The sequence below is a fragment of the Felis catus genome, chromosome A1 (assembly GCF_018350175.1).
Source record: "Felis catus isolate Fca126 chromosome A1, F.catus_Fca126_mat1.0, whole genome shotgun sequence".
In the NCBI taxonomy this organism is placed as follows: Eukaryota; Metazoa; Chordata; class Mammalia; order Carnivora; family Felidae; genus Felis; species Felis catus.
In genome coordinates this window covers 81,978,903-82,004,856 of record NC_058368.1, presented here as the reverse complement: position 1 = coordinate 82,004,856, position 25,954 = coordinate 81,978,903, and the positions used below count along the sequence as shown (strand labels likewise).

At 60.2% G+C, this 25,954-nt stretch overlaps 2 protein-coding genes and 1 long non-coding RNA gene across 14 annotated transcripts in view; 1 reads left to right on the top strand and 2 right to left on the bottom strand.

The window, feature by feature from the left end:
- Window positions 1–233: 233 nt before the first annotated feature.
- On the bottom strand, window positions 234–9,495 carry F7 (coagulation factor VII). The gene is made up of 8 exons (XM_003980533.4): window positions 9,340–9,495; window positions 7,645–7,805; window positions 6,343–6,367; window positions 5,760–5,873; window positions 4,043–4,183; window positions 2,936–3,045; window positions 1,344–1,467; window positions 234–872 (listed from the first exon to the last, which is right to left on the bottom strand). Exons 1-8 carry the CDS (start codon window positions 9,407–9,409, stop codon window positions 277–279), a joined length of 1,341 nt encoding a protein of 446 aa, XP_003980582.1. The 5' UTR covers window positions 9,410–9,495; the 3' UTR covers window positions 234–276.
- A 39-nt stretch (window positions 9,496–9,534) lies between these two features.
- LOC109499308 lies at window positions 9,535–11,909 on the top strand. Its single transcript, XR_002156615.2, has 2 exons — window positions 9,535–9,725; window positions 11,465–11,909. It is a non-coding gene; the product is annotated as an uncharacterized LOC109499308 (long non-coding RNA).
- Window positions 11,910–11,965: 56 nt separating this feature from the next.
- MCF2L (MCF.2 cell line derived transforming sequence like) overlaps window positions 11,966–25,954 on the bottom strand; it is a 132,751-nt gene continuing 118,762 nt past the window's right edge. For 7 of the 12 annotated variants that reach the window (XM_019829755.2, XM_019829754.2, XM_019829794.2 and 4 more), the window contains 14 exons: window positions 25,260–25,329; window positions 23,846–23,938; window positions 23,652–23,744; window positions 22,893–23,018; window positions 21,689–21,910; window positions 21,379–21,471; window positions 20,340–20,418; window positions 20,137–20,203; window positions 19,304–19,422; window positions 17,750–17,824; window positions 15,261–15,379; window positions 13,915–14,027; window positions 13,724–13,827; window positions 11,966–13,613 (listed from right to left, as the gene is read on the bottom strand). In XM_019829755.2, the coding sequence (XP_019685314.1) occupies window positions 13,528–13,613; window positions 13,724–13,827; window positions 13,915–14,027; window positions 15,261–15,379; window positions 17,750–17,824; window positions 19,304–19,422; window positions 20,137–20,203; window positions 20,340–20,418; window positions 21,379–21,471; window positions 21,689–21,910; window positions 22,893–23,018; window positions 23,652–23,744; window positions 23,846–23,938; window positions 25,260–25,329 (1,459 nt within the window). In that variant the 3' untranslated portion in view covers window positions 11,966–13,527. Of the gene's footprint in view, window positions 13,614–13,723; window positions 13,828–13,914; window positions 14,028–15,260; window positions 15,380–17,749; window positions 17,825–19,063; window positions 19,157–19,303; window positions 19,423–20,136; window positions 20,204–20,339; window positions 20,419–21,378; window positions 21,472–21,688; window positions 21,911–22,892; window positions 23,019–23,651; window positions 23,745–23,845; window positions 23,939–25,259; window positions 25,330–25,954 lie in introns of all 12 variants that reach the window. The other 5 variants (XM_019829789.2, XM_019829760.2, XM_011280921.3 and 2 more) reach the window with 3 other exon arrangements.

Sequence of the window (25,954 nt, the reverse complement as noted above, 5' to 3'; positions counted from 1 at the left end):
AAGCACGCCGACGTGTGGATGCAGGTGTGTGTGTGTGCCGATGTGTAGGCACCAATGTATATATGCTAACGTGCACACGCACCACCACAACGGCGGTCAGGGGAGCACGGTCCCCTGGGAAACAGTGCGTCCCCTCCCTGGCAGGCACATCGGTGCTCCCGGGCACATCCTGCTCAGCCCACTTTGCACCCCCTTCCCCCACTCCAGAAGTGCAGGGTGTTTCTGGAACAGAGCAGGGACGAGTGGCAGCTTTATTAGGGTGGCCCTGCACTGAGGCTAGGGCAGCGGGGCCCGGAGGAGGCCTCCCGAGGTTGGGCTCTGGCTCATGAGCCTGCGCAGCCACTCGATGTACTGGGAGACCCTGGTGTACACCCCGAAGTGACCTTCGGCCGCACAGCCCTCCCCCCAGCTGACGATCCCTGTCAGGTACCAGGTGCCCTGGAACTTGGTGGCGTGCGGGCCCCCGCTGTCCCCCTTGCAGGCATCCTTGCTCCCATCTAGGTAGCCGGCGCAGAACATGTTCTCGGTGATTGCCGGAGAGCCCGCCTTCCTGTGTGACTGCTCCTGGCAGTCCTGGGTCATCACCCGGGGCACGTCGATGGCCATGAGCTCAAGGGCCGTGATGCCCCTGTCCAGCAGCTGGCCCCAGCCACTGACGGTGGAGAAGCGGATGAAGGCCAGCGTCCTCTCGGAGAAGGACTTCTCGGGCAGACACAGGGGCACGACGTGGTTGGTGAAGGCCACGGGCGTCCGCAGGCGCAGCAGGGCGATGTCATGGTTTGTCTTGCGGGGGATGTATTTGTCGGGGATGATGATCTGGGCGACGTGCCGCTCCTGCTCCTCGCCCTCCTCCTTGCGGAGGTCGTGCTCGCCTGCGGGGGACCGGCACCGCTCATACCCCGCTCCTCAGCCTGCTTCTGGGGCAGAAGGGGCCCTGTGTTCCGTCCCAGGCTGGCCGGAGCGGCACCCCCAGGCAGCCACCGCAGGGCTCCGCGTGGAGTGTGAACCAAGGTGAATCTGGGTGAATCTGGGGGTGCTGAGGGCATGTGAGGAGGGGTGGTGGATCCCCCCAGTTCTTCCCAGACCCTCCCTGGGGGCGCTCGGTGTCCCATCACCCACCAGGCAACCCTGGGGCTCTTGGCTCAAGTGAGAAGGGAGTAGAGCAGAGCATCACCTCCGTGACTTTCCGTGGGTGGAGAGGCCGGGGCGCCGTGGCCACAGTGGGACCCTGCGGCACCAGGGTCCGCCCGGACATTACCCACTTCTCTGTTTGGAGGCACTCGTCTCGTGGCAGGTCTCGCTTACAAGCCACGCTCAGCAGGTGGAGGAGCCACAAAACTCACCCAGCACCACCGTCAGGTTCTCCCAGTTCCTGATTCTGTCGAAGCAGTGGGCTGCAGAGACCACCCAGGCAGCATCGAGCAGGGCGCCCCCACACACCAGCACGCCGTCCAGCTTCAGTGCAGCCTGGCCGGGCACAGCAGAGTTCGCGTCACCCCTCCGTGGGGAGCGCTTTTCCCGTGCACCCAGGGCCCTCGCGGCCCGTCTCCCCAGCCAGCTAAGGCAACAGGGGGCTTGCGGGTACTGGCCCGACCACGGGGCGTGGGTGCCAGTTCCCCTGCACATCCCTGGCACCACCAGCAGGAGCTGGCAAGACTGGTCCACAAAGACGGGCCAAGCATAGGGGGGAAGAGGGCACGTGCTGCGGCACCGGGCACAATTCTTGGTGCACAGTGGGCCCCATAAATGTTTCCTTTTCTTCTCCCTAAAAGCAAGGAGGGTGCTGAGCGGGTCCTGAGTGCAGCTTGGGTGCAGGCCTTTTCCCCGCAGTGGTTTTCCCACCGCGGGCAGGTGGAAGAAGCTGATGTTGGCTTTGCAGCCGCAGCCACGAGAGGAGGCCTGGGGTAGTGGTTTGGCTGGATTGGAGCCTGAATCTCAGTGGGCCTCAGTTTCCCCACCTCTCTCCTGGGGTTGAGGACCTGGGGGCGCGTGCATGCTGCAGCCCCCTCCCCCTGCACAGAGGCCTCCCAGATGCTGTCTGCTGTAAACAACAGAGACCCACCCGTGCGGTCCCTCCGCCGCACACACTGCCAGTTCTGGGCACTCTGGCGAACACACCAGTCCTGCTAGGATGTGTCTAGCTTACGTTATCCTCGGAACACCAAAACCCCGGGTCCTGCCATCTGAGGAGTGGGCCTGGGACTGCACAGGTGCCATGCAGGCCCCGACTGCCTGCTCCCACCTGTGGCAGGTGGGATGGGGCAGGGCCGGGCTGGTGGGAGGGGCCACCGGCTCAGCCAAAAATGCCGCTTCTGGTCTGCACGCGGCCAAATGGCAGCAAAGCTGGAGGACTGGGGCCGCCCCGACCCGGAGTCAGGCCCAGGGGGACTGGTGAGCCACCATCATCCCTTCCAAGGCTCTTGTGTGGTAACAACTCTGAACGGTCCAACTCGGGTGTCCACGTGCAGGGCCCGGAGGACCACTGGGTCCGGCTCTGAAACCCGAGTGCACGCGTGCTGCTCTTGTGAGAGGTGGATTTTGGCCCAGTGGGTCTGGGGGCCTGAGGCTCCGCATTTCCAACAGGGACCAGGCTCACAGGCTGCCCCACACACCTGAGCACGTGCAGGGACAGCCTGCCCTGCCTCCGTTTCCAGGGGCAGATAGTGGCGGGTTCAAATCCTGCCTTTGCCATCTGCCACCAGTGGCCTGGACTCCCCCATTTGTGGAGGGGAGAGAGGCAGCAGCCCCGAGGAGGAGACAGGAAGAGACGGGAGGGGAGAGACAGAAGGCTGGTGCTGCTGGGGGTGCTGACACCCGGACTGACAGACGGAGGTGAGCGCGCAGGCGTGGGCTTCAGAGCAAAGTGGAAGGAGACTAGGGGCCGGGGTCCCGCGGCCGACCTCCTGCTTTCCCTCCAGGGGCCCTGGAGCCTCACCTGCCAGGGACATTCTCCTTTGGGGCACACCTTGCCACCCACAATTCGGCCTTGGGGGTCGCGGCCATTTCTCTTTTCCAGAACAGGTATTCTTCCACACGGATACTCCACTGTGGGAAACAGGTCATCAGGCGGCGGGGTCCGTGCTGGAGGGACAGCTGCTGAGGGACAGGCTCCACGGCCTGCAGGCACGCCCTTGGCAGGGCAGGCCCACCCCTGTGGGAGCTGCTTCTGCAGGGACAGAAGGCCTCCCTGTTGAAACTGGGTTCTGCCAGTCGCCCCAGGGGAGCGACGTGCTGCCTGAGGAGGTGGACGCTTGTCTAAAGGCTGACCAGACCTTGGGCCACAGCACTTTCACCCGGCTCCTCTGGTTTCCGCAGTAAAGTCCCCGGGCCCGGAGACACCGCTTAGAGGTGGGGGTTGAGCTTCAGGCACTAGCGGGGGTGGGGCTCACTTCACTCTGGACAGACAGGTCTGGGCACCTGAACTGCTGGGACTGTGTTAGTTCGAGACCGAGACCGGGTTGGGGAAAATTTACATTTTCCTCAAAGTGCTCTCCTTTTAAAAAAAGATGTGGTTGGGGTGCCTGGATGGCTCAGTCGGTTGAGTGTCCGACTTTGGCTCAGGTCATGATCTCGCAGTCCTTGATTTTGAGCCCTGCGTTGGGCTCTCTGTGCTGACTGCTCAGAGCCTGGAGCCTGTTTCAGATTCTGTGTCTCCCTCTCTCTGATCCTGCCCCGTTCATGCTCTGTCTCTGTCTCCAAAATAAATAAACGTTAAAAAAAAAAAAAGACGTGGCATCCGGACTGTGCCACAGTCAGTGCAGACCCCACGTGTGGCCATGGGGTGCCCCACAGGACAGCGGTGGGGCGGGCAGGGCCTCTCTTGGCTCCTCTGGACCTGCCTTGGACAGGCAGGTTGACCAGCCACTCTGGAGCGGCTCCTGCTGTGGCCTGTTCTCGAGTGGGCAAGGCATGGTCAGCGTGTAGTAGGTGTTCAGTGAGTGATACTCACCCTTGTCATCTGTCAGCCATACAGGAATGGGTGGCTGCTCGTTGGGCACAAAACAGAGCACAGCCCCCGGAGCTGGCCCCTGAGGACCATTACCTGTGGGAGCGCAGGACACCCCGTCGTCTTGGAGCGCGTACCCCTCGTGGCACCGGCAAGAGCGCCTGGTCTCTGCATGGTCGCTGCAGTACTGCTCACAGCCTCCGTTCTCGTTCACACAGATCAGCTGGTCCTTCTTGTCTGAGGACAGGAAGGGGACAGACTGAGAGGGGCCTGTGCTAGTCAGGGAGAGCCAGCCCTCATTCTGCATGAAAACGGTGCTTAGCTGTTGGCTGCAGAGACAGCCAGGTCCCAGCCTGCTCTGGATCGATCCGGAAGGGTGACCTGGGGTTGTGTGCGGTCTCACGTCTGAGCAGCTTAGCCAGTTGGGACATAGGGCTGACACATGGGGCCTCTGTGCTCCCCTCCCAGCAGCCGGTGGGAGCCGGGGAGGGCCTGGGGACAGTAAAAGTGTTCACCGCAACTGGATACCTGCTGGCAAGAGGCCAGGCAGATGAGATGGTTCCATAGCCAGGCCCAGGTGCCCCAGTGAACTGGCGGGGGCTGACCACTGGCTCGGACAGATGGAGATAAGGAACATTCACCCTCTCTGAAGGGCAGTGCTAGGATGTGGGAGATGGGGTTAGCTCTCTGTGCCAGTTGAGGGCCCCCAGCAGGAAGGCCTGGCCTGGAAGTGAAGTCACACCAGAGCTCCTGAGCATCAAAGCTCCTGGAGGATTCACACGAGGGCTCCTGAGCATAAAGGGCTGGGCAAGGACACTGAGGCTTTGTAGCCCCAGATAACTGGCAAGAAGCCTCTTCCTTAGTCTTTCCTTTACTCTCCCTGGTTTGCTTAGAGCAGAAGGTGGCTGTGGCCCACAAGAGCTCCTTGAATATCAGAGTGTACACATGTGGCAAAGGATTGAAGTTACCCCAAGAGAGATTTGCCTTTGCCCTCAGCTCCTGGGAGGTGACCGCCACACCCTTGCTGATTAAGTTGGATACTTTTAATTTAATTCCATCTGTCTGATAAGAATGATGTTTCCTTGGGGGCCTTTGGCCACACTGGATGGTGTAACAATGTGATTCATGGTGGGGTATCACCTCGACCTCTGGAGGGGCTGGAGACTAAGGCCAGCCATGTGGGAGGTCAGCCATGTGTACGTGACTGAGCCCCAAGAAGACCCCTGGGCGTGGAGGCTCAGTGTGATACTCCCTAAGTCTCGTCACACCTTGTTCTTGGAGAAAGGAAGACTGTCTGTAAGACCCCACTGCTTGAGGACACCTGGAAGCTCACACTGGTCTCCGTGCTGACTTCAATCTGTAGCCTTCCACCGTAACTTTGAGTATGTTGGCCTTCAGAGAGTGCTATGGGTCCTCCCAGCCAATTACTGACCCTGAGACGGCCCAAGGAACGCCTCAACCTCGCAGTATTTTAACATTAGAATGGTGAAAAAATAGTTCACGCTTTCGTAATAGCAAGTAGGGAAGATGAAGTTTACTCACTGTCTCAGTGGGATGCTGGGCAGTGATAACGTGCCCTCCCCGGGGCCCCGTCCAGGTGTATCCGAATTCCCCAGCACCGGGAGCCCAAGGGGTTTGTATTTTCCAGAAGCAGACAAGGGGCGATCAAGAATTAGCACCCGAGGGTCTCAGATCCAGGCGTCTCACGGTCACCGAGCCCATTTCCCACCGAGGCTGGGGCCCAGCCCCCGCCTGGCCCGGCCGTGCCCATCAGCCTCGTGGGGGCTCTGCCCGCAAACTGTGGGGTCCTCACTTGTCTCACAGTTCCGGCCCTCGAAATTGTCGAGGCAGAAGCAGATGTAGGACTGCAGCTGGTCCTCACAGGAACCCCCGTTCTGGCACGGATTCGAGGCACATTGGTCCCCATCTGTGAAGCGACCCAGGGTCGGAGCGCTGAGGGGGAGGCCGGCGGGCAGGGGCGACCCAGGTTCAGAGCACTGAGGGGGAGGCCGGCGGGCAGGGGCGACCCAGGTTCAGAGCACTGAGGGGGAGGCCGGCGGGCAGGGGCGACCCAGGTTCAGAGCACTGAGGGGGAGGCCGGCGGGCAGGGGCGACCCAGGTTCAGAGCACTGAGGGGAAGGCCGGCGGGCAGGGGCGACCGAGGGTCAGGGCGCTGAGGGGGAGGCCAAGGGGCAGGGGCGACCCAGGGTCGGGGCGCTGAGGGGGAGGCCGGCAGGCAGGGGAGACCCAGGTTCAGAGCACTGAGGGGGAGGCCAGCGGGCAGGGGCGACCCAGGTTCAGAGCACTGAGGGGGAGGCCGGCGGGCAGGGGCGACCCAGGGTCAGGGAGCCGAGGGGGAGGCTGGCCGGGGTGAAATGGGCCGTTCACCTACTCACCGACGTAAGAAACCCAGAACTGCTTCTGAGGGGACAAAGAGGAAGCCGCATGAGACACACATTGACAAATATCTGTGGTCCCCACAGAATGAACGGGGGACTTGGGGTGAAGTGAGGTGGTCCGGGGGCTTCCGGCCTGGTGCCCTTTGCAGTGGGCTCCGGAAGCCAGACTTTTCCTCTGGAGAAGAGGTGAGTTCACCCAGGGCGAGGGGGTGTTTCCTAATCCCGGCTCTCCACCCCAGATGGCCAAGGCCACCAGAGGTCACAAATTTCCCTGTCCCGATTCAGAATTCCAGAGTTTCTGCCCCACTTCCGCCACCTCCAAGATGTGACCCTGGGACAAGACACGTGCTCTCTGAGCGTCCGTTTCCTTCTCTGGTGATGGGGGACCATCCACACACGGGGCGACAGGAGGAAAAGGTGCTAATGGATGCAAAGGCTCCAATAATACAGATTCCTGAGGAATGTTCTGGGCAAGCAAACTGAAACTCACAGGATCACTCTAAGAATAAAATAAGACAACTGTGGGAAATGCCTTGAAAACCCAAGTGGGGCACAAATGCAGGAAATGACCAGCCTCACTGTACCTGGAAAAGGTCATGTGAGCCTCCACCTCAAATAGTCCTACTTCCTCTTTGGTGTGAGGTGTCCTGTGAGTGTGAGGCGTGTGTCCTGCGAGAATGAGGCAGGTGTCCTTTGAACACAAAGTGTGTGTCCTGTGAGTGTGAGCTGAGTGTCCTGTGAGTGTGAGGCGAGTGTTCTGTGTGAGGTGAGTGTCCTGTGAGCGTGAGACGATCCTTGAGGAGAAGTGTGGGTTTGTCCCCTCATAGCCACACCCCGAGTGGAGCGGGACAGCGTGGACACTCGCCTTTCCCAGCGTGCAAACAGCCGTGGGGCGGCTCTCTGCAGCGGCCCCGACACGTTTGCTCTCTGAAGCCGCCGTCGAGGTGTCCGCCCGGGCCTGCGGGGGCTGCTGGGAGAGGCCCAGGCCAGCGTCCCCGCCGTCTGCTCCATCAGCAGCCCCTGCACGGAGCTTGGGCCGCTTTGGGGACGGGGGGGTCGGGGGCGGGCAGCGTCCATGGGAAGGCAGGGCACCCCCGGGGCCTGCTTTTCAAAGCGCATTTTCCGGCTGGAAATGAGGGCCCCGCGCAGAGAGGCGCCGTCCATGGGCGCTGCAGGGGCCCCGAGAGCCGTTCTTGTGGGAACGTGACCCCGACACGGTGCGCGGGGCCCTCGACCTCCGAGTAGGGAGACGGACCGACGCCGGGCAGCGCGGAGGGCGCCCCCTGGGGGCGGACTCACCGTCCTCTCGGCGTTCTGGAAGATCTCCCGGGCCTCCTCAAAGGAGCACCGCTCCTCCCCGCACTCCCGCTCCAGGGAGCCGGACCTCAGCTCCTCCAGGAACGAGTTGGCGCGCCGGTGCCTGCGCAGGACGCCGTGGGCCTCCTCCTGGGTGAGGAAGACTGAGGGACCGTCCGTGAGCCCTTGGCCGCTGGCCACGCCCAGACGGCGCCGACGCACGGAACCTTCGCGTCCCTCCGAGTAAGGCAACGGGAAACACGGCGGCTGTGGGGGGTCGCTCCGGGCCCGGCCGCCTCACTTGTAGGATTTATCCCAAGGACGTCCTCAGAGGCGGCCACTCGAACCCGGCCACAAGGACAGCCTGGAGACAGCAGGCAGAGCCACTGCGTGAAGGTGTCCTCGTTCGCGTGAACTACACGCTTAAGAAGATACAATATATTTTTTTAATATATATTTTTTTAACGTTTATTTTTGAGACAGAGAGAGACAGAGCATGAACGGGGGAGGGGCAGAGAGAGAGGGAGACACAGAATCGGAAACAGGCTCCAGGCTCCGAGCCATCAGCCCAGAGCCCGACGCGGGGCTTGAACCCACGGACCGCGAGATCGGGACCTGAGCTGAAGTCGGACGCCCAACCGACTGAGCCACCCAGGTGCCCCAAGAAGATACAATATTAAGTGAAACCAGAAGATGATACGATAATCTGTACTGTGTAATCCCTTTTGTAAATAAGATGTACATATGCACATACATATGCTTATGTAACTCGTGGGAGGAGTCTACATAGAAAATGAACTCCGGGGATTAAAAGTTACTCTGTTGCAAAGCGTCCAGTCAACTTCCATAATCAAAAGGCCGCGGGCTGCGTCCCTGCACCGGGACGTTCACCAAAGTGCTAGGATAAAGGTGCCGCAGGGGCCTGGGGAAGGGGGCGCAGGTGACAGAGAGGTGAGCAGCAGGGGAGGATGGGGCGGCAGGAGGGGGAGGGGCAGCTCCTGGGCCGCCCAGGCGGAGGGAGACCCCATGTGTTCTTCACAGTGACAGTGTCTCGCCTCTGTATTCCTGCGGAGCCCCTGGTCTGGAGGGAGAGGTCGAGGGAACCCTCAAATGGAGGGGTGGGCGGAGACCTGCCTGGGTGACCCTCAAGGGGCAGCAGATGTGAACCAAAGCTCTCGGGGAACCAGATACCTCTGGTGGTTACCGGAGGAATCTGGCCACCGCCGCGTGTTCCCGCCCTCCCACCCCGCTGTCTTTCCCAGGAGCCCGCGCTGTCCCCTGGGCTCCTGCAGGAATATGGCCGGCGCCCATGCCATCGCAGGCTGGCTGTTTGGGGGGGGCAGTGTCTGCTGTCTCCACCACGGCCACCCCGCGGTAGTGACAAGTGACAAGGAGGACAGCTTATAGTGTCCCGCTGTCCTCCTAGCTAGGCTCGTTGGCGCAGTAGTGGCAGGGAGGGTGGCTGTGGTCACAGAAATGTGCAGTCCAGGGTCCCCACCCTGTCCCTGGTGCTGGCCAACCAAGAACGGGAGGGGACAGACATACCCCCTCACACTCGAGCCCTGACTCTGCGTGCAGATCACATGGGAGCCGCCAGCAAGCACCCCGGGGTGACAGGAGTGCCCACCAGAAAGGTGGTCACCAACCTCCCGCAGCCCCTCACACAGCGTTTACAGGGGACCCTATACCTTGACATACCTGCGGCCAGAGATGCCTGCAGGCCGAGCAGAGAGCAGAGGAGGGCCGGCCCGCGGGATCCAGACACCATGGCGAGGCCTGTGTCACACGGTCTGTTGACATTCCAGGCGTGCTGGGAAGGCGAGCAAAGTCCCGGCCTCCAAGCTGGGACAGAGGGCGGGGAGGGAGGCCTGGCCTCCCAAACCCAGGGGCGGGGCGTGCGGGGGACGCTGGGGACAGGAAGACACTGTCTGTACCCACCGCACAGCTGTGACCGCGAAGTAGGGGTTCCCTCTCGGAAGCGTCTGTGTCGGGATGTGTACCTGGCGCGTGCGCCTCAAATGCGGTTGAGAATCTGAAGCCCTGGGGACTTAGGGCCGCAGTTGGGAAACAGATCCAAGCTGGTGGTAGGTGTGCCTGCAGAGTAACTCTGGGGACAGGAGAGTGGATCTTCGGTGTGGGTGGAGACCCACACAGGGCCTCATTGCCCTGGGGCACCTGCCCCAAGCTGAACCCCCTGCTCTGTGTCCCTCCGGGCCCTCTTGGGCCCAGGCCGCAAGCCGCGGTGACCAACCGTCTTGGTTGCCCGGCTTCTGTGCTGACCTGGACCATCCTGGGCCCTCGGACATCGTCAGTCACCCCAACAAGGCTCACGTGGGCGTCCAGCCTCCAGTGGGGTCTGGCCTCGACCCTCTGAAATATCCTTTCTGCAAATGGTGGAGACTGGGGACGCCCACTCTGCTCCTCTCCCGTGCGTGGGAGCCACACGGCCCAGCTGTTGCAGGCGGGGTCCCAGCTCCACTCCCCAAGTGGGAGAGTCAGTCTCTGCAGAGAACATGGTTTGTTGACCACCTCAGGTGTTACTAATGGTTACGATTGCTGGCTGCTTGGGAGTCTGTTGTTGGTGGGGGGGGGACCCCCCCGCTTTCTGCTGCACCTTCTGGGGATTCTCTGGATGGCCTGGCAGTCCTGGCTCCGTTTCCTCCCAGCTTGGGGAGAAGCGTTTCAGCCTTGAGCTTCTGCCCCTAAATCTGGCGAATGTCTCGCCCGAGCAGGTGGAGGTGCTGTCGGTCCCGTGTCGGTCCACATGCAGCACCCGTGAGCCCTGCTCTCAAAGGTTGCAGGGGAGCCGCCCTTGAGCTCAGCACTTTCCTGACTCCTGGTGGCCCCATGACAGGGCTGCATGCGCGGGGCTTACTGTACCGGAAATCTATCCTGTGCCGGCTCTGGAGGCCACAGGCCCTTGGGCACGGTGTCTGTGCAGGGCCCTGCTGTCTCTGGAGGCTCCGGGGGAGGGCCTGCCTGCCCCTTCCCGCTGGGGAGTTCTGGGGGCCTCTGTGCCCCACCTGCAGTCGGCCTGGGTGTGTGTCCCGATCTAACTCTCCTTACAGAGACACTACCCGTGGGTCAGGGCCCCCACTCCAGTGTGACTCATCATAACCAATTCTACCGGCAAGGGTCCTGCTTCTGAGCAAGACTGCATCCTGGGGACACCGTCAGCAGGTGCCTATGTTTCCCCTTGAGTGGGGCCGCAGCTGGGCTGTTCTCAGAGCAGCGCGAGGAGTGTCTGGCCGTGGACTCAGTGGGCGACTGGCCAGGAGGTGTGGGGAAGGGATGCTCCTCCTCCGACTGCCCAAAGCTGCGGAGAAATGGGATTCCCATGGGTGAGCTGCCAGGCAGCCTGGATTTGGGACATGTGCTGGACTGAAGCCTTCGAGTCCCAGGGTCCTCTGGGGAGGTGGGGGACAGCACAGGCCAGTGGGGTCGTGGCTGAGGCACCGCTTCCCCACTGACGCTTCCAAGTGGCTTTTTCTTCATGAAAGACCACCAAGCATGGTACCGAGCAGTCCTACCCCAGACCCCGGGCCAGGAGGGGCGAGGGGAGGAGGACAGGGTGGCTGAGTGCAGAGGGCCAGCTGCGTAGCCCCGTGTGAACAGCGGCCCCTCCCCGACCCTCCGCTCATGGCCACGCCTTCCGCTTGGACTGGGGGACAGGCGCTCCAGTGGCCAACTCCAACAGTGTACCTGCCTCTGGGGCACAGCCCTCAGGTCTGTGGGAGGGGCTCCTGGGAGGTCAGGGTTTGTTAGTCTCTGTTCTTGTCTTTTCTTCCAGCCTTGTGTGATCTTGTTTGATGGTGTCTTTCAGGAATCATGTGATGCATCCGATTTGATCCCCTCCTGGCAGGTCAGCCTAGCACGATTCCAGCATCGTGGGAGAGAGTGGCTCCGGCTGCTCTTCCGGATTCCTGCTTCCGCCCGTCACGCTTCCCTCCCCACCACATCCCTTCCACCACCGGACCCCAATGTCCCAGCACTGGGAGTCTGCATTTCTTTTGTTACCTTCACAGTGTTGACACAACACGCTTACTTTATTTCCATCATTTTCTGACAAAGGGAAGCATAGGGGACACAGTCTGGGTCCTGCTCGCCATCTGCCTCCCCTGTAATGGCGCTTGCAGTGCTGTGTGTAGCTGAGCGCGATGAGCAGAATTCTGGGCTTTTTACAGATGAAGGCAGACAGCAAGAGGGGCTGATATTTATTCAAACTCCATCCATACAATAAAGAACTCTGATTTTTTAAATTTCATTTACATCAGCAATAAAAAAAAAAAAAGACCTCAAACCAAACAAAAAGCAATGACTGAAACACGAGGTTTTAAAGTGCCTTTATGAGGAAGAGATTACAATGGTGGGGGGTGTTGGGCGAGGCGGCTGGGGCGGTCTCTGCACAGTCAGTGCACTGAGTAAATCGGGGGGCACTGAGGAAAGCTGCTGAGTCTTGCACGGCTGTTTTCTCTAACGCACCGCAGGGGCGGCCAGGGTGGGGGCTCGCGTGTGGCCGGGAGCAGGCTGCGGTGGGCGCGGGACTCAGGGAGGGCAGTAAAGTGACGGTTTCCAGCATCGCGGAGGCCGCGTGCATCCCTAACATGGGACACCAATGCACACACATCCACGTAAGCACACGTAGAAAGAGATCCGCCCCCACCAGATACACAAAGTGTTTCCGGAGAACAGAGTTTGTTTGAGAAACACAAAAAGGTAAACCACAAGAGTTTTCTTTCCAGTTCTGCCTCGATTTCAGTGATGAGCTCTGCAACCTTTACGTTTCTGAGTTCACGGGGACTTGCCCGAGCCTGGGAGGCAGCAGCGGAGGCCGGCACAGGTGCCAGGGCTGGAGATTTCACTGAGCCCTGTGTGGGCACCGGTTCAGGTGGTACCCCACGGAAACTGCATCTTTATGTATTCTTTAAAAACGATAAAAAATCCTAATTCAGTGAAGCTAGTTAAAAAAATCAAGTTCCCCATTTTTGTAGAAAAGAAACTAAATATTTTAAATTATAGTTTAAATTTTCTTTTGAAAATTAACCTACACAGATAAAGGACTCTCCTTGGTTTCTACTACTCCTGTTTGTAGAAACATTGCTGGATTTTATCGAGGGATGCGTTTTCAACCGCCGGTGACCAGGCCGGCCTTGGAGAGGGCTTTGGTCCCCAAGAGAGAGCCCTCAAATCTCCAGCAGTATAAACAACGCGCTGCAGTGTAAACCCCAGTAACAGAAAATAGTTTTGTATCAAATACAGTATTAAATTGTCATTTCATGTAAACACAGTGATTCTTGGTAAAGATTAGCGGCCAAAGTACCACAAAAAATGGCCATGGAATTAATCCCTGCTTTCTTGTAAAAATCAAAAAGTCCTCCACCAAGCTGTTGGGTCAGTAGGTTGGCCACTTCTTTGGGAAGCGGTCCCTCCCACAACGTGCTGATCCCTGCAGGAAGCACCAGCCCAGATGCGGCAGGAACCGAAGCCGAGTGGCCGGGACGGGCTCCCCACCGCGGCCCTGTGGAGGTGGACGACGGCCCCGTGGCACCTGCCACATGTTTGCTCCGCTGCCCCACAGCCCTCCGTCCATCCTGGTTCTGCGGGGAAGCTCGGTGTTTCGCCATCCTCCCGTGGAGCTGACTTCTGCGCCTCCGTCAGGGGGGTCCTGGCGTGAAGGCCGGAGGACAGAATCTTCCAGAACCTTTCCTCTGCGTGCCCCTGTGTCTGCACCGCCAAGTCTCGTGGGCAGCGGGCGGCTCCTCTTCTGGGTCTTGCCAGGGTCCTCCTTTCCCAGGGTCTTAGAGCACCGTCCCTCACCAAACTAAGCAAGCCCAAGCAAAGAGAACACTTAGAGGTCCGCAGGCTGCCATCCTGCGCGGCCCGGCGCTACCCCTGCAGGTCTGAGAGGGGGGCCCCGCAGCTCTCGCTGCAGCTGGACGAGGCGCTCAGCAGGGCGGAGCCTGCACTGGACTCTGCGGGAAAACCAGGCGAGAACGGCTGCGGCTTCGCATCTGCACGCCCGAGCTCGAGGCCGCGGACCCCGCGGGCTCGAATCGCAGCCAGCACGGCACGGGGGTCTTACCTGAACTGCTCAGGCACTGAGCCGAGCCCGACGTGCCGAGGAGCGTGGAGAGGCTGCTGGCCGGCACCCAGCTCTCCTTGCTGGAGGTCAGGTTCCTGACATACCTGGAAGGGGCAGGGGTGGGTCAGGGGCTCCAGCCGCGGGCCTGCCCCAGGGTCTTGGGCCTGAGCCCACCACCGGCGACGTCTTACCAAAGGCCCTCGTCACCCTCCTGGACCACCTCCACCACGTCTCCGCTTCTCACGGCAAGCGCTTCAGGGCTTTCCTTCTCATCGCCCAGCACAACCGTGTACTTCCCTGGAACCTGGTGGCACAGGACACAGTGTATCAAACGGCACGGTCCACCCTATCCACACACCTCCCCCCCCCAACCCCAAGCGCAGAGTGAGGCCATAGCAGGAGCAGGCAAGGTCCCAGATGGGCTTCCAGCATCCAACAGGAGACAGACAATGAGTATTTCGTCAGGGCCCTGCTGTTTGTCAGGCTTCTCATGTGACTGTCACCTTAAGTTGGGAAGAGCTCCTAATCGTAAGCGGATGCCAGAGGTCTCTCACCGTGATCATGTTAAAAATCCTAACTAACGTGCAAAGTGCCCTTGGCCCACTCTTGGTGGTCTGGCTGCCCCCTCTGCTGCAGCCGGCTTCAAACACTACAAACATAGCCCTCTGCCCCAGGGCCTTTGCACATGCTGCTCCTTCTTCCTGGAGCGCCCTCCTATCCCCGGGCCTCCCATCTGAAATGGCAGTCATCCTTGCCTAGTATGCTCCGTATTCACTACCTTTTATCTTGCTTCCCTGTGAGAGTGGAGAGTCTTGTCTATTTTGTTCTCTGCTTTGTCTTTTGTACCTCCACAGTGCCTGGTACCCAGTCCGTGCTCCATGTTTGACACGTACACATGGACAAAGCTCTGAAGCTAGGACCAGGGCAGCATGGAGTGCCCCAAGCATCTGTTAGTGTCACCCGACTCTAATGATTTAATACGTGAATAGCTTCTCCTTGCCACTGTTTCAAATGCAAATCTGGGGTGGCTCAGTGGGTTGAGCGTCTGACTTCAGCTCAGGTCATGGTCTAATGGTTTGGGGGTTCGAGCCCTGCGTGGGGCTTTGTGCTGAGAGCTCAGATCCTGAGGCCTGCTTCGGATTCCGTGTCTCTCTCTCTCTCTGACCCTCCCCCGCTTATTCTAGCTCTCTCTCTCTCAAAAATAAACATTAAAAAAAGTTAAAAAAAAAAAAGAATGCAAATCCATACTTAAAGCAGTTCAGTTCTCTAGAAAGTAAGAGCTGAAGGCATCGCTTTACAGCGGCTCCTCAGAACAGTCTACTTATTTGGAGGGCAAGTCAGGTGTGTGCACCGTTCCCTCTGAAACAGGCTGGTCTGACGATGGAGGCGGGCGGGCGCACAACCCCAGGGGGCCCTGGCACCTAACATGTGCCCGCAGCAGCCACAAGTGCGGGGCACTGGTAAGGTCGTGCTCTGAAGCTCTCCTGCCCAGGGGCCAGCAGGGCCAGGCTGAACGCCCAGTGGGACCCAAGGTTACCAGCTTCCTGGGGCCCACTCTGCCCTCCTCCTCCGCATCCGAGGAATTGATCAGCTCCTCAGCACTCGACCAGCCGTCGTCCTCAGGGGCCTCTGAGGGGTGAGATGTTTTGCTCCAACCTGAGAGAGAGCGGGCCGCAGTGAGGACCACCCTCACTGTGTGAAGGGGGTCTGTGCAGTTCCCACCACCCGCATGTGCCCCCTTCCCAGGAGCCAGCCAAGACCTTCCGGCGGGACGCAGCACAGACTGGGGCACGCTGCTGACACGGGTGCTTCAGCCATGCACAGTCCAGGGGGCCGGGGCCCAGACACCTGCTTCCATCACCAGCCGGGGGGACACAGCGAACCCCAGCCCCTCAGGGAGGTGGTCCCTTAGGCCCTGCCGCTTTGCCCCTGCATGTGGCCCCAGGGGAGCACAGAGATCCTGAGTAACCACTAGCCTGGGACGTTGCCATCCCACTGTGTTGGAGCGAATGCCACCAAAGGGAAGGAGTTTGCAGTTAGTGCTTGGAGGGTGAACACCCGGCCGACCGCCTGGGGGGCCGCCCCTCACACAAGGGCTGAGGCTCGCTGCGCGTGCCCTGTGCCGGCCCGTCCTGGCCCTTAGCCCACGAGGTAGGGGCGCTGTGACGCAGGCCAGCAGACACCGCACACGAAAGCTAACAGGGCCGCTGAGCCCCCGTGGCCACGTGGTGAGGCTGGGATTCCAGGCCAGGCCGCCTGCCTGTGTGAGCTCCAGCCGCGGAGCTTGGCTGGGCCAGCAAACGCGGGGAGAGATCTTTCTGGGGACTTTATAAAATGCGCACACATCCCTTCATCAGCGTTTCCACTGCCTTGTAGGCCCAAAGAGTAGCACCTGTATTTCCCATTTGGGGGAAATTTGGGGGAGAATGCAAGTAAGTTGTGGGGAGACAGGAGATGTCGGATTCTGGGTTCTGAACAAACACAGGGATGCTGGCACTAGGTGACAGTCTGGAGCATCAGGCCATGTGTCCCATGGCTGTGCAGCAAGAGGCAAGCGGGTCTGGGAGAGAAGGCTGCTTGCTGGCTGTGGGCGGGGCACACCAGTTCCAGATTACACGTGGGGTGGCAGGAGGTGTGCCCTCCCTGAGGACGACAGGCTGAGGCATGTGAGGGAGTCACAGCAGGTGCGTGCAAAGGGCTCGCTCGCCTCTGTGGGGACAAGCAGCCTCTCTGGAAGCCTTTCTACCAGGCTCACCTGGGTCAAGACTGTGTGACGGGGGGGTGGACAGGAAAGTACCGAGGCCCAAGAGGGAAGCGAAGTGTCACCAACCCACTTGATCTGCGCACGTGTGGGTGAGTGTGTAGGACATCAGGCCCAGGTAACGGTGAGTGGGGTCCCCTCCCTCCTCTGCAAAACAGTTCCTGACAGCGGCATTGAGTAAAACATTGGGAAGATGACTCTTTTCAGGGGGCAAGCTGCTAAGTATGTGCAAGAATGCCCAGGAGACCCGTGCGCGCTGTCACCTGCTTCGGGGTGGGGGGGGGCATGGGATGGGCAATAGGGAGCAGGGGTAGGGTGTGAAGGGGGGCTAGCAGTTGGGCCCCAGGCGCTGCACTCAGGTCACGTCCACTGTGACCTCACGAGGCTGCCTCATCTTCCTGTCACGGGAGGAGACACAACTTGGCTGAAAGGCGGTAGGAACCATGGGCGGGTGGCCGTGGGTGAGGCTGAAGCCCCCTAGCTTCCTGCCCAAGGGAACTCAGCCAGGGCAGTGCTCAGGTGTCTCCAGGTGTGAGGTAGGAAATGAGGCTGTCAGGGCAGAAATGACTCCTGTCCCAGGCCCCGGGGCACTGCGCATCCATGTGAAGGCTGAGAGGGTGGGCCAAGGCCCCTGGCCTCTGAGCTCTCGCCCCGGGGATGCTGGAGAGCCGCAGCCTGTGCCCCTGGGAACCTTCACAGTTGCTGGAAAACTCAAGGTGGTTCACAAAGTGAAATCCTTCCTGAGAACCTCAGCCCCTCAGCCTGGGCCAGGGGATCTTCAGGTTTTGGGGGCTGCACTTTACCCTCGTGATATGAGGGGGCAAGAAATGGCCTGAGTTCCAACACGGAGCTTGGCCCCCTCTGTCTGTACTACTGGTCATCTCCCTGCAAGATGGTCAGTTGACAAGATCCTGTCGGCTTCTCCCACCAAGAAGCAGGGGATGGGTGGGCGCCCTGGACGGGGGAGGCCTACGGCCGCACAGCCACCAAGAAACAGCCCAACCCGAATGCCGGCCAGGTGTCGGCAACCCCTAAGGGGGTCGGTTCTGGGCAGACCCGGCAGGAGTCCAGCTGAGAAGGGCGATGTCATCACAGATCTGTCGCCAGATCGTCATGCTTTTGAAGAAAACAAGGAATTTGTGTCTGGCTGGTAGAGACCTATCGTGATCTGCATCCTGGGGGGCGAGCCCCGGCCAGGCAGACAGCGTCCCCAGCCGCATGGGGATGCGGACGGCAGGCTACGTCACAAGGCTGAGCCACTCTACCTCGTAAACCAAAAGGCGTTGGATCGCTCTTTACTTCATGTCGCTTAGCTTTTTTGCCAGGACTGGTAGGAGAGGCTGTGGAAGAAGGAAGAGGCAAAAACAGACAGGAGAGTGAGGGGCTGCAAGCAGGGCGTGGGGGGCGTGCGGAGCAGTGTTCACGCGGGACAGGACGCCACCGCCAGCAGGCCGGTTCCCACTGCTGCCAAGTGGCTTCCTGTGCGCAAGACTAAGCTGGCCACGGGGCCCCGCGGGTGACGGGAGCGGCCCCGGGAACGGGGGGAGAGGAGACCCAGCTCGGGCCAACGGTGGCAATCGTACCCTCACTTCAGCAGGCTACAGGTGGTCACGGGTTTTCAACTCTGCATAAAAGTGTGTAGTGTATGCACTTTCCATGCTTGGCAAAGTACACGGCACCAGAGCGCGTCTTTCCTTTTTTAAAAAAAGTTTGATTGCAGCGCCTGGGTGGCTCAGTTGGCCAAGCGTCCGACTTCGGCTCAGGTCATGAGCTCACGGTTCGTGAGTTCGAGCCCTGCGTCGGGCTCTGTGCTGACAGCTCAGATCCTGGAGCCTGCTTTGGATTCTGTGTCTCCCTCTCTCCCTGCCCCTCCCCACTGGCACTTTGTCTCTGTCTCCCTTTCTCTCTCTTAATAAATAAACGTGAAAAAAATATTTTAAAAATAAAAAGTTTGAGGCCAACTTAAAAGTATTTTGTAAGTTGAAACAAACAAAAAACCCTCCAATTTTCTGGATGAGTGAAAAGAATCCTCGACTCGTAAACACTGGCTTTTAGCATCGGGCGGGTGGTCCTGTAACGACCCGGCCGGAGCTCCAGGCTTCGTGGGCTCATCTGTGTCCTTCCCCTCACACGCTTCACCACCGAGGAGCCTTGCAAGGCAGACAAGCTTTCCGAGGTTCCCACCCAGCGGATTCCTTATGTGGCCTGTGTGATAGCGAGCACCCCAGGGCCCGCCGATGCCAGTCCCGGGCAGGACAGAGCAGGATGGGGTGGGGGTTCAGGAGGAGGTGCACCAAAAAAGCAAAAGACGAGTGCAGTTTGTGAGCAAGGTTTGCCAGAGAAGCCTGCCTCCTCCTTTGCAAATAAAAGGCCCCCAGTGAGAGGCCCCTGGCCGTGTGTGGCACAGACACGCCAGCGCCAGGGAAGAGAGCGGGTCAGTGGGCAAAGCTTCTGAACGGCTGCACGTGGTGACGATGGCGGCAGCTGCCCCTGTCAGGCCGTCCACACAAATGATCACCACACGAACGAGAAGCGTGCCACCGGGGCGTGGGCGTGGGTCTGCGGCAGGTGCCTTTTACCTTTCTGACCTGTGAGGGCAGCAAGGCCCGGCAGAGCAAAGCGCGTTTTGGAAAGTGCGGAGCTCTCTGAGGTAGAGCTCGGGGCTGTGTCATCTCCGAAGGAAGACAGAGGGACGGAGTGGGGGTGCTCGGGGACACACGCCAGCTCACACGGGCTCTCCTCTGAGAGGTGTGCACGTCCTGGACGCGCCTGCTCACTCGGGGACAGCCGTGACGGGGCTGCGCCGCACAGACACCCACCTCTGCCCTTCTCGGGGGGCTTCGGCAACGGCGTGGAGCTCACGTATCCTTCCAGGCTTAGGGGGTCGGTTTTTCTTTCCTCCAGCTTTTTGATGTTTCTTGTGTTCCCTTTCGAGGGACTAATGAAAAAAGGAGGAGGACGTGGCCTGGTTAGTTTTCCAGCCTCCCTGAGGATCCGAGGCAGAGACCCCGGGGCCCCATCCTGCCCTCCACGCACTTCCGGGTTAACCGGGCAGAACTGAATGAGAACAAATCCACCTGCTTCCTGTTACGTAGGAGATGGTTGCTGATTTTTTGACTTGCAGGGATGGGGGGGTGGCCTTTTTCTTTTCAAACTATTGTTCTATGCATTATTTACTTAGCCCCCATCCTGTCCCACGAGTGACCAGATGTGCTTATATAAGAAACAGAAAAATAAAGCTGCGAATGAATACGGTAACAAAGTAAGGCTAAGGGCAGAAAAGGTCCCGTGAAGCCAGCCTCAGGGCTGGCACCCGAAACGTGCGTGTCTATCAACTGTGAGCCGAGGGCGTGGCTCTGCGCCTCGGCACCCGACAGGCCCTGTCTGAAGCGCGACCGTCATGGAGACCTGGCAGCTAACAGTCACCTGTGCCAGCAGCACCCAGGGGTGGGGCCGGAGACACCGTCCCCGAAGCTGGCCCGCAGGGATGGACCCCCGAGCATGTAATGCCAGAGGACAAGCCGTCCCCGGGGGCTTGGAGCAAATTCCCAGTGAGGAGGTTCAGGGAAGGGGCCGTGTGCACCCAGTGGCGCATGCAGAGGCAGGCTCTGGGACAGGCTCCCATGGTCCCGAGCGGAGGTGGCTTCCTCACCTGGTGCTGGGCGGCGTGGGCAGAGGAAGGCTCTGGGACTGTTCCAGTGCTCGGTGCTGGCTGGCTTCTGCGGGAAGGGACACACAGACCCTGCGCTGCACGACCGCACCTCCAACAACAGCCAACAATCTGGGAGTTGCTTTGGACATGTGTGGGAATGCGCCCGGAGCAGAGCGGAGCCGCTGGCGGCCCAGACCTCTTACCTCTGCAAGCCTGCAGCTGGCTGGTCAGCACCTTGCGGATCTCACTCACCCAGGCTGCTTTAATCTCCACCGTCGGTGCCTGTGCCCCAGGGGGAAAGCCAGGAGGTAAGGGCGCATGTTCCCTGAAGATGCCGCTTTGCTTTTACCCTGGTAGCTTCTGAGGATGACCGTGGGGACTGATAACAAGAGCTCTGCCCAGGAGGAAGGAGAAATGGTCCCTTTGCCTTAGGACTGCCTCATGGGCGTGACAGGAAGGGTCTGTGGGCCACACAGGCGGCAGGCTGTGACCGCCTGGCCACCAGCTTTGCGCCCTCGCTGGCGCCTGACTCAGTGGAAACCCTGGGGCACAGACCACCCTTTGAGAGCACCTTCCTCTGGGAAGTGGCCCAGGGTGTTGTTTCAGGTGACATGTCTGACAGGAGTCCGAGACCCTGAAGTAGACTCTAACTCTCAGGGCGAGAGAGGGGAGCAGGCCGCCGTCTGGCCTCGGTGCAGTGTGTGAGGCCTGTGGGAGTGACGGGCGGGCAGCTGGACTCTGGAGAAGCAGGCCGGCCACTGTTCTGGCAGCTTCTGGGGCTGGCGCCTGAGCCCGTGCCGAGCAGACCCACGTCATCGCCGTGGGCCTGGCGGTGCTGGTGGGCGTGGTGACGGCGCTCCGTGACCACCACGTCCCGCCAGCGTGCCTGGGTGTGAAGGGCACCCCTTCACAGGGCGCTGGGCTCACCGGACTCAGGGGACACTCATGCCCTCCCACCTCCGGCCCTCACCAGTGAGGCAGCCCGGTCACGTGTATAAGCATGGCCCAGGTGTGCCGTCCAGGCACATGCAAGCCCGTGCTCCCGGCCACGCCCTCAGAGCACCCTAACCTTGGTTTCCTGTACTTCCTTCTGGGCCCAGTTCAGGGTAGCGACAGCCCAGGGCAATGCCCCTAAATGGCTTCCGGGTGATAAAGTCACACGGGAGAGTCTACACACACCAGCTCTTGCCACAGGCCTTTCTGACACGTGCCCAGCACCCGGCCCGGGGACACCAGCCCTACCTGTATGATGTACACCTCCTCCCGGGCGTTGTACCAGATCTCAAACTTTCTCACGTCGCCCTTCACATTCTCGGTTATGCCCACTGCCGCCATCTGACAGCGCCAAGCAGGGAGATGGGCTCATGAGTGCGCGGGATGAGAGCCGGCCCCCCATCCCTGAAAGGTGTTGGTGGGTCCCCGAAGCAACGGAAGCAGTTTTGGGGTGGGGGCTGAGGACGCCCGGGGTCCCAGACTCCCACACCCAGAGATGAGTGGCCCGTGCCTGAAGTGGGCAGCGTGGCTGAGGCTGCGGGGACTAAGGCTCACTCACGTTCAGGGACTGCTTGTAGCTGTAGGAAGGGGCCTTCTCGTAGCCCTCCCCGTTTTCCTCCCTCTTCTTGCAGAAGAGCACAGCCTTCTCGTGCAGGAAGAGGTGCCGCTGCATGGGCTTGAACCTGGCCAGGTCCTTCACCTTCGTGTGGCCCTTCTTGTGGTCTGTCCACACGCTGAAGGAGCCTTGCATCAGCAGCCTCCCCAGGTCACTCAGGTTCCCCTAAGCCCAGGACAAAGTGGGGCCTTACGTGCACGTCGCCAAACAGAAGCAGGCCGCCCGGGCTGGGGGCGGGGGGCTGTGTCCCATAGACCACTGCTATGTAATGTTTGGGGAAAAGCAGAACTGGGGAGACAGGAGCCGGGGGTGGTCATGGGCCAGGGAGGGTGAACAGGCGGAGCACAGGGGCTTTCCAGCAGGGAGACGGCCTCACACCCTGTCCAAACCCACAGGATGCACACGCTGGACTCTGGGTGGTGAGGACGTGCCAGCAGAGGACCATCCGCTAGGACAAAGGTCCCATCTGCTGGGTGTGGGAGGATGTGTGTGTGGGTGTGGGGGCATGCAGGTGCAGGGATGTGTGGGTGCAGGTGCAGGGGTGCGTGGGTGTAGGGGTGTGTGGGTGCGGGTGCAAGGGGGTGTGGGTGCAGGGGGTGTGGGTGTGGGTGCATGAGGGTGCAGGTGCAGGGGTGTGGGTGTGGGTACATGGGGGTGCGGGTACAGGGGGGTGTGGGTGCGGGTGCAGGGGGGTGCTGGTGCAGGGGTGTGTGGGTGCAGGGGTGTGTGGGTGTGGGTGCAGAGGGGTGCAGGTGTGGGAGCAGGGGCGTGTGGGTGCATGGGCATGTGGGTGCAGGGGGTTGCGGGTGCAGGGGAGTGTGGGTGCAGGTGCAGGGGGGTATGGGTATGGGTGCAGGGGCATGTGGGTGTAGGTGCAGGGGGATGTGGGTGCAGGTGCAGGGGCATGTGGGTGCGGGTGCGGGGGTTGTGGGTGTGGGTGCACGAGGGTGTTGGTGCAGGGGGGTGTGGGTGCGGGTGCAGGGACGTGTGGGTGCGGGAGGTGTGAAGGCTCCCATGTCCCCGTGCGCCAGGGCACGCCCCAGCATATGCAGGTGATACATCCGCACACGGATGTCCCCAGGCACAGCTCTTCGAGGACAGTGGGTGGACCGTCACCAGGCTCCTCAGCGGACGGGGAGGCCCTTACGTCATAGCCGGTGATGGCGATCAGGTGCATGGAGTCGTTCACGGCCTTGAGGATGCCCAGGATGGAGCTCAGTGCCTCCTGCAGGTCCTCAGCCCCCTCGCAGCTCTTGCTGTATTTGAGCATCTCCTGGGGGACGAGGCCGCGTTCACATACCCGCAGGGCACTGGACGCTCTGCTCCGTGCTGCGTGCCCATGCTTGGACCCTCAGGACATGCAGCACGGCTCCCTGCACAGCTGGCACCGCGGACAAGGCCGCTCGTGGTGGGTCTGCCAGGGGCGCGGGCCTCAGACCAGCTCAGGAAGCCACCCCCAGGCCCGCCGCCTCGTGCCTCACTCCCATAGTCCTGCCTGACGCTGCACACAGGGACGCCTCCTGAGCCAGGCGGCCAGGCCTGGATGGGGCGAGGCCCCTTGTGCAGCTCCCGCCTTCCCACTCCTAGACCTGGGTACTCTTTTGTCTCCAACCTGGCACCCCCAAACATGGGACAGCTGAAGGCACGCCCTTCACGTCCACCGGGTTGCGCATGGGGGCCGGCCTTGCAGGGAGGACTGTGTGTGAGCGCACGGCCCAGGGCGAGTGGCAAGTGTGTGCTCCACGAGTCTGCCCATCTGGTCACCTCTGTGCTCCCCGCCCCCCCCCCCAATGATGGCCGGTGGACAGTGAGCCCTCCACACAGGTCTGTGAAGAGACGGGGCCCTGGCAGGGGTGCGGGGCTGGGAGGGTGCAGCAGGGGCGACAGGCGGCTGCGGGCACGTCACCTTGAGCAGCAGCTGGTACTTGGTGATTCTCTGCACTGGCTTCAGCAGGTAGGAGTCGAGACTCAGCTTGTGGTCCAGCTTCCTCTGGCATTCCTGCAAGTCCCAGAAACCTCTTTACAGGGTCCTCTTGTTCCCTGTGTGATAGTCAGCTAATGAGGAGACAGCACTCTCACTAGGAGGGTCCCCAGACACACCTGGAAAAACGGGCAGTCGGAGCACTGTCTCCACAGGCTCTCAGAGCGAGGCTTGTTCTGGCAATACTTCTCGTAGATCTGGAACTCTTCCATCTGAGCCGGGGACAGAGTGCACGTCGCAGAGTGCCTCGGGGTGCGATTTGACAGCCCCGCACCCCGTGCACCCTTCTCCACCACAGACACTGCGTCCTTCATTGTGGGGCAGCTGTGAAATGGCTCCCCCAGGGACCACTGCTCAGGGCTGCGCTAGTCCTGAGACGCCTTTCACACAGGTTAGCACCACGCGGCTGGCTCTGTGCCGTGAGGATAACAGACTGAAAGTGCACGCCAGCTTTCCAGGGGAAGAACACGCAGGGCCTGTGCGCAGACCTGCGTGTGCACCAGGACCGCCTGCGGGTTTGTTACGACACAGAGCCGCACTTCAGGTTCTGCTTCAGCAGCTGCAGCCGGGACCTGAGAACCTGCATTCCCCGTAAGATCCCGGGATGCTGGTGCTGTCGGCCAGGGGGCCTCTTTTGAGAACCACTGACCTGCAGTGTGAAGGAACCCTCCGCCCCAATTTTCAAACAGCACCCAGAAGCGCCCCAGTGAGCAGGCAGGGTCGGAGGACAAATGTGGCCCCTTCTCCTTCCTTCTGCCCGATGGCCCTAGTTCATGGTGACGCGTCTCAGCCTCCATCTCATTTTGTGAAAATGGCTTCACTTTCGCTACATTTGCCACACTGCTCAGCGAGCAGTGTGTGAAGCTGGCCTGAGGAGACGCCCTGTCCTCTCCCACTGCTTCTCCCTGCCTGGAAGAGGGGCCGTCTGCAGTTTCAAAGGGAGAAAGATAAGGGGACCCGTCCCACACCTGCTAGTATGGGGGTGGGCAGAGAGGGGTGACCAGGGAAAGACCAGACATGACACTAATACCACCTCAAGAAAAGTTCAGCTCTGTCTAACGTGTGCAGGCAAGACAGACGCATTATAAATCTGGCATTTCGAAATGCTGATGTTTTATACTTTTTCCCTTTTTTGAACTTTTTGGACTTAAGAAAAAACATACTTTTGGCCCTTCCAGAAAGTATCACATCCTCTCAGGCAAACCAGGAACAGAGTGAAACTTTGTCATTTCAGTTGGTTAGAAGGAGACTGTGATAAGGTTTAAACTCATTATTGGGGAGTCTGGGTGGCTCAGTCGGTTAAGCGTCTGACTTCAGCTCAGGTCATGACACATGGTTTGTGAGTTCAAGCCCCGCGTTGGGCTCTGTGCTGACAACTCGGAGCCTGGAGCCTGCTTCTGATTCTGTGTCTCCCTCCCTCTCTGCCCCTCTCCGCCCCCCATACTCTTTCTCAAAACAAAACAAAAACACATTAAAGTCATTATTATTTTAACAAGTAAGGCACCATCAAGCACATGTTGAAACAGCACATACCCGTTCCAGAAAACACCTTCCAACCAGCTCTGGGCAGTCAGTGTAGTTTTCCAGCTCCCTCAGGAATATTCTAGACAAAGAAAGTTTGCATTAGGTCATGCGATGAGCAACCCAAAGGAGACACTTCCTATAACAAATCAACAGATACTATTTTCCTGATGACTTTTATTTCTAAGTCTGGATAGTCTGCGGACCACACGGGTCACTCCTGGGTCCTGGCTGAAGCAAACTCTCAGGTTTATGCACTCTGGCCCCTTCATGGGTCCCTTCATGTTTCTGACATCGGTGTTCACACAGAACTTGGGACAGCTCCTTTTCAACAGACACAAAGGCATGAGGCCCAGCTGTGAAAGCCCTGCCCACACAGGTAGCTCTGCCCCAGGGACACTCCCAGATGCCCAGCCGGAGCCTGGGGTGAATCTGCTGGGAGGGAGAGCTCCCTGGGGTCAGTTCACAACACTAGCACCGTGGCTTAGAGCCACTAGGGACCCAGGGCGGAGGCTGGGGTGAGCCAAGGACACTGAGGGACCAGGCCACCTGACATGTGCCTCCGTTGTGGAAAGGGGTGGGGTCCAGAGGGCCCGGCTGCAGACCGGTGCCTCCTCTGTGAACCAGTGGGTGAGAGACACTAGCGACCGAGGGGCGAAAGCATGTGGTCAGACACAAGAAGCTCAGAGGAGGGCAGGGCCTGTGCC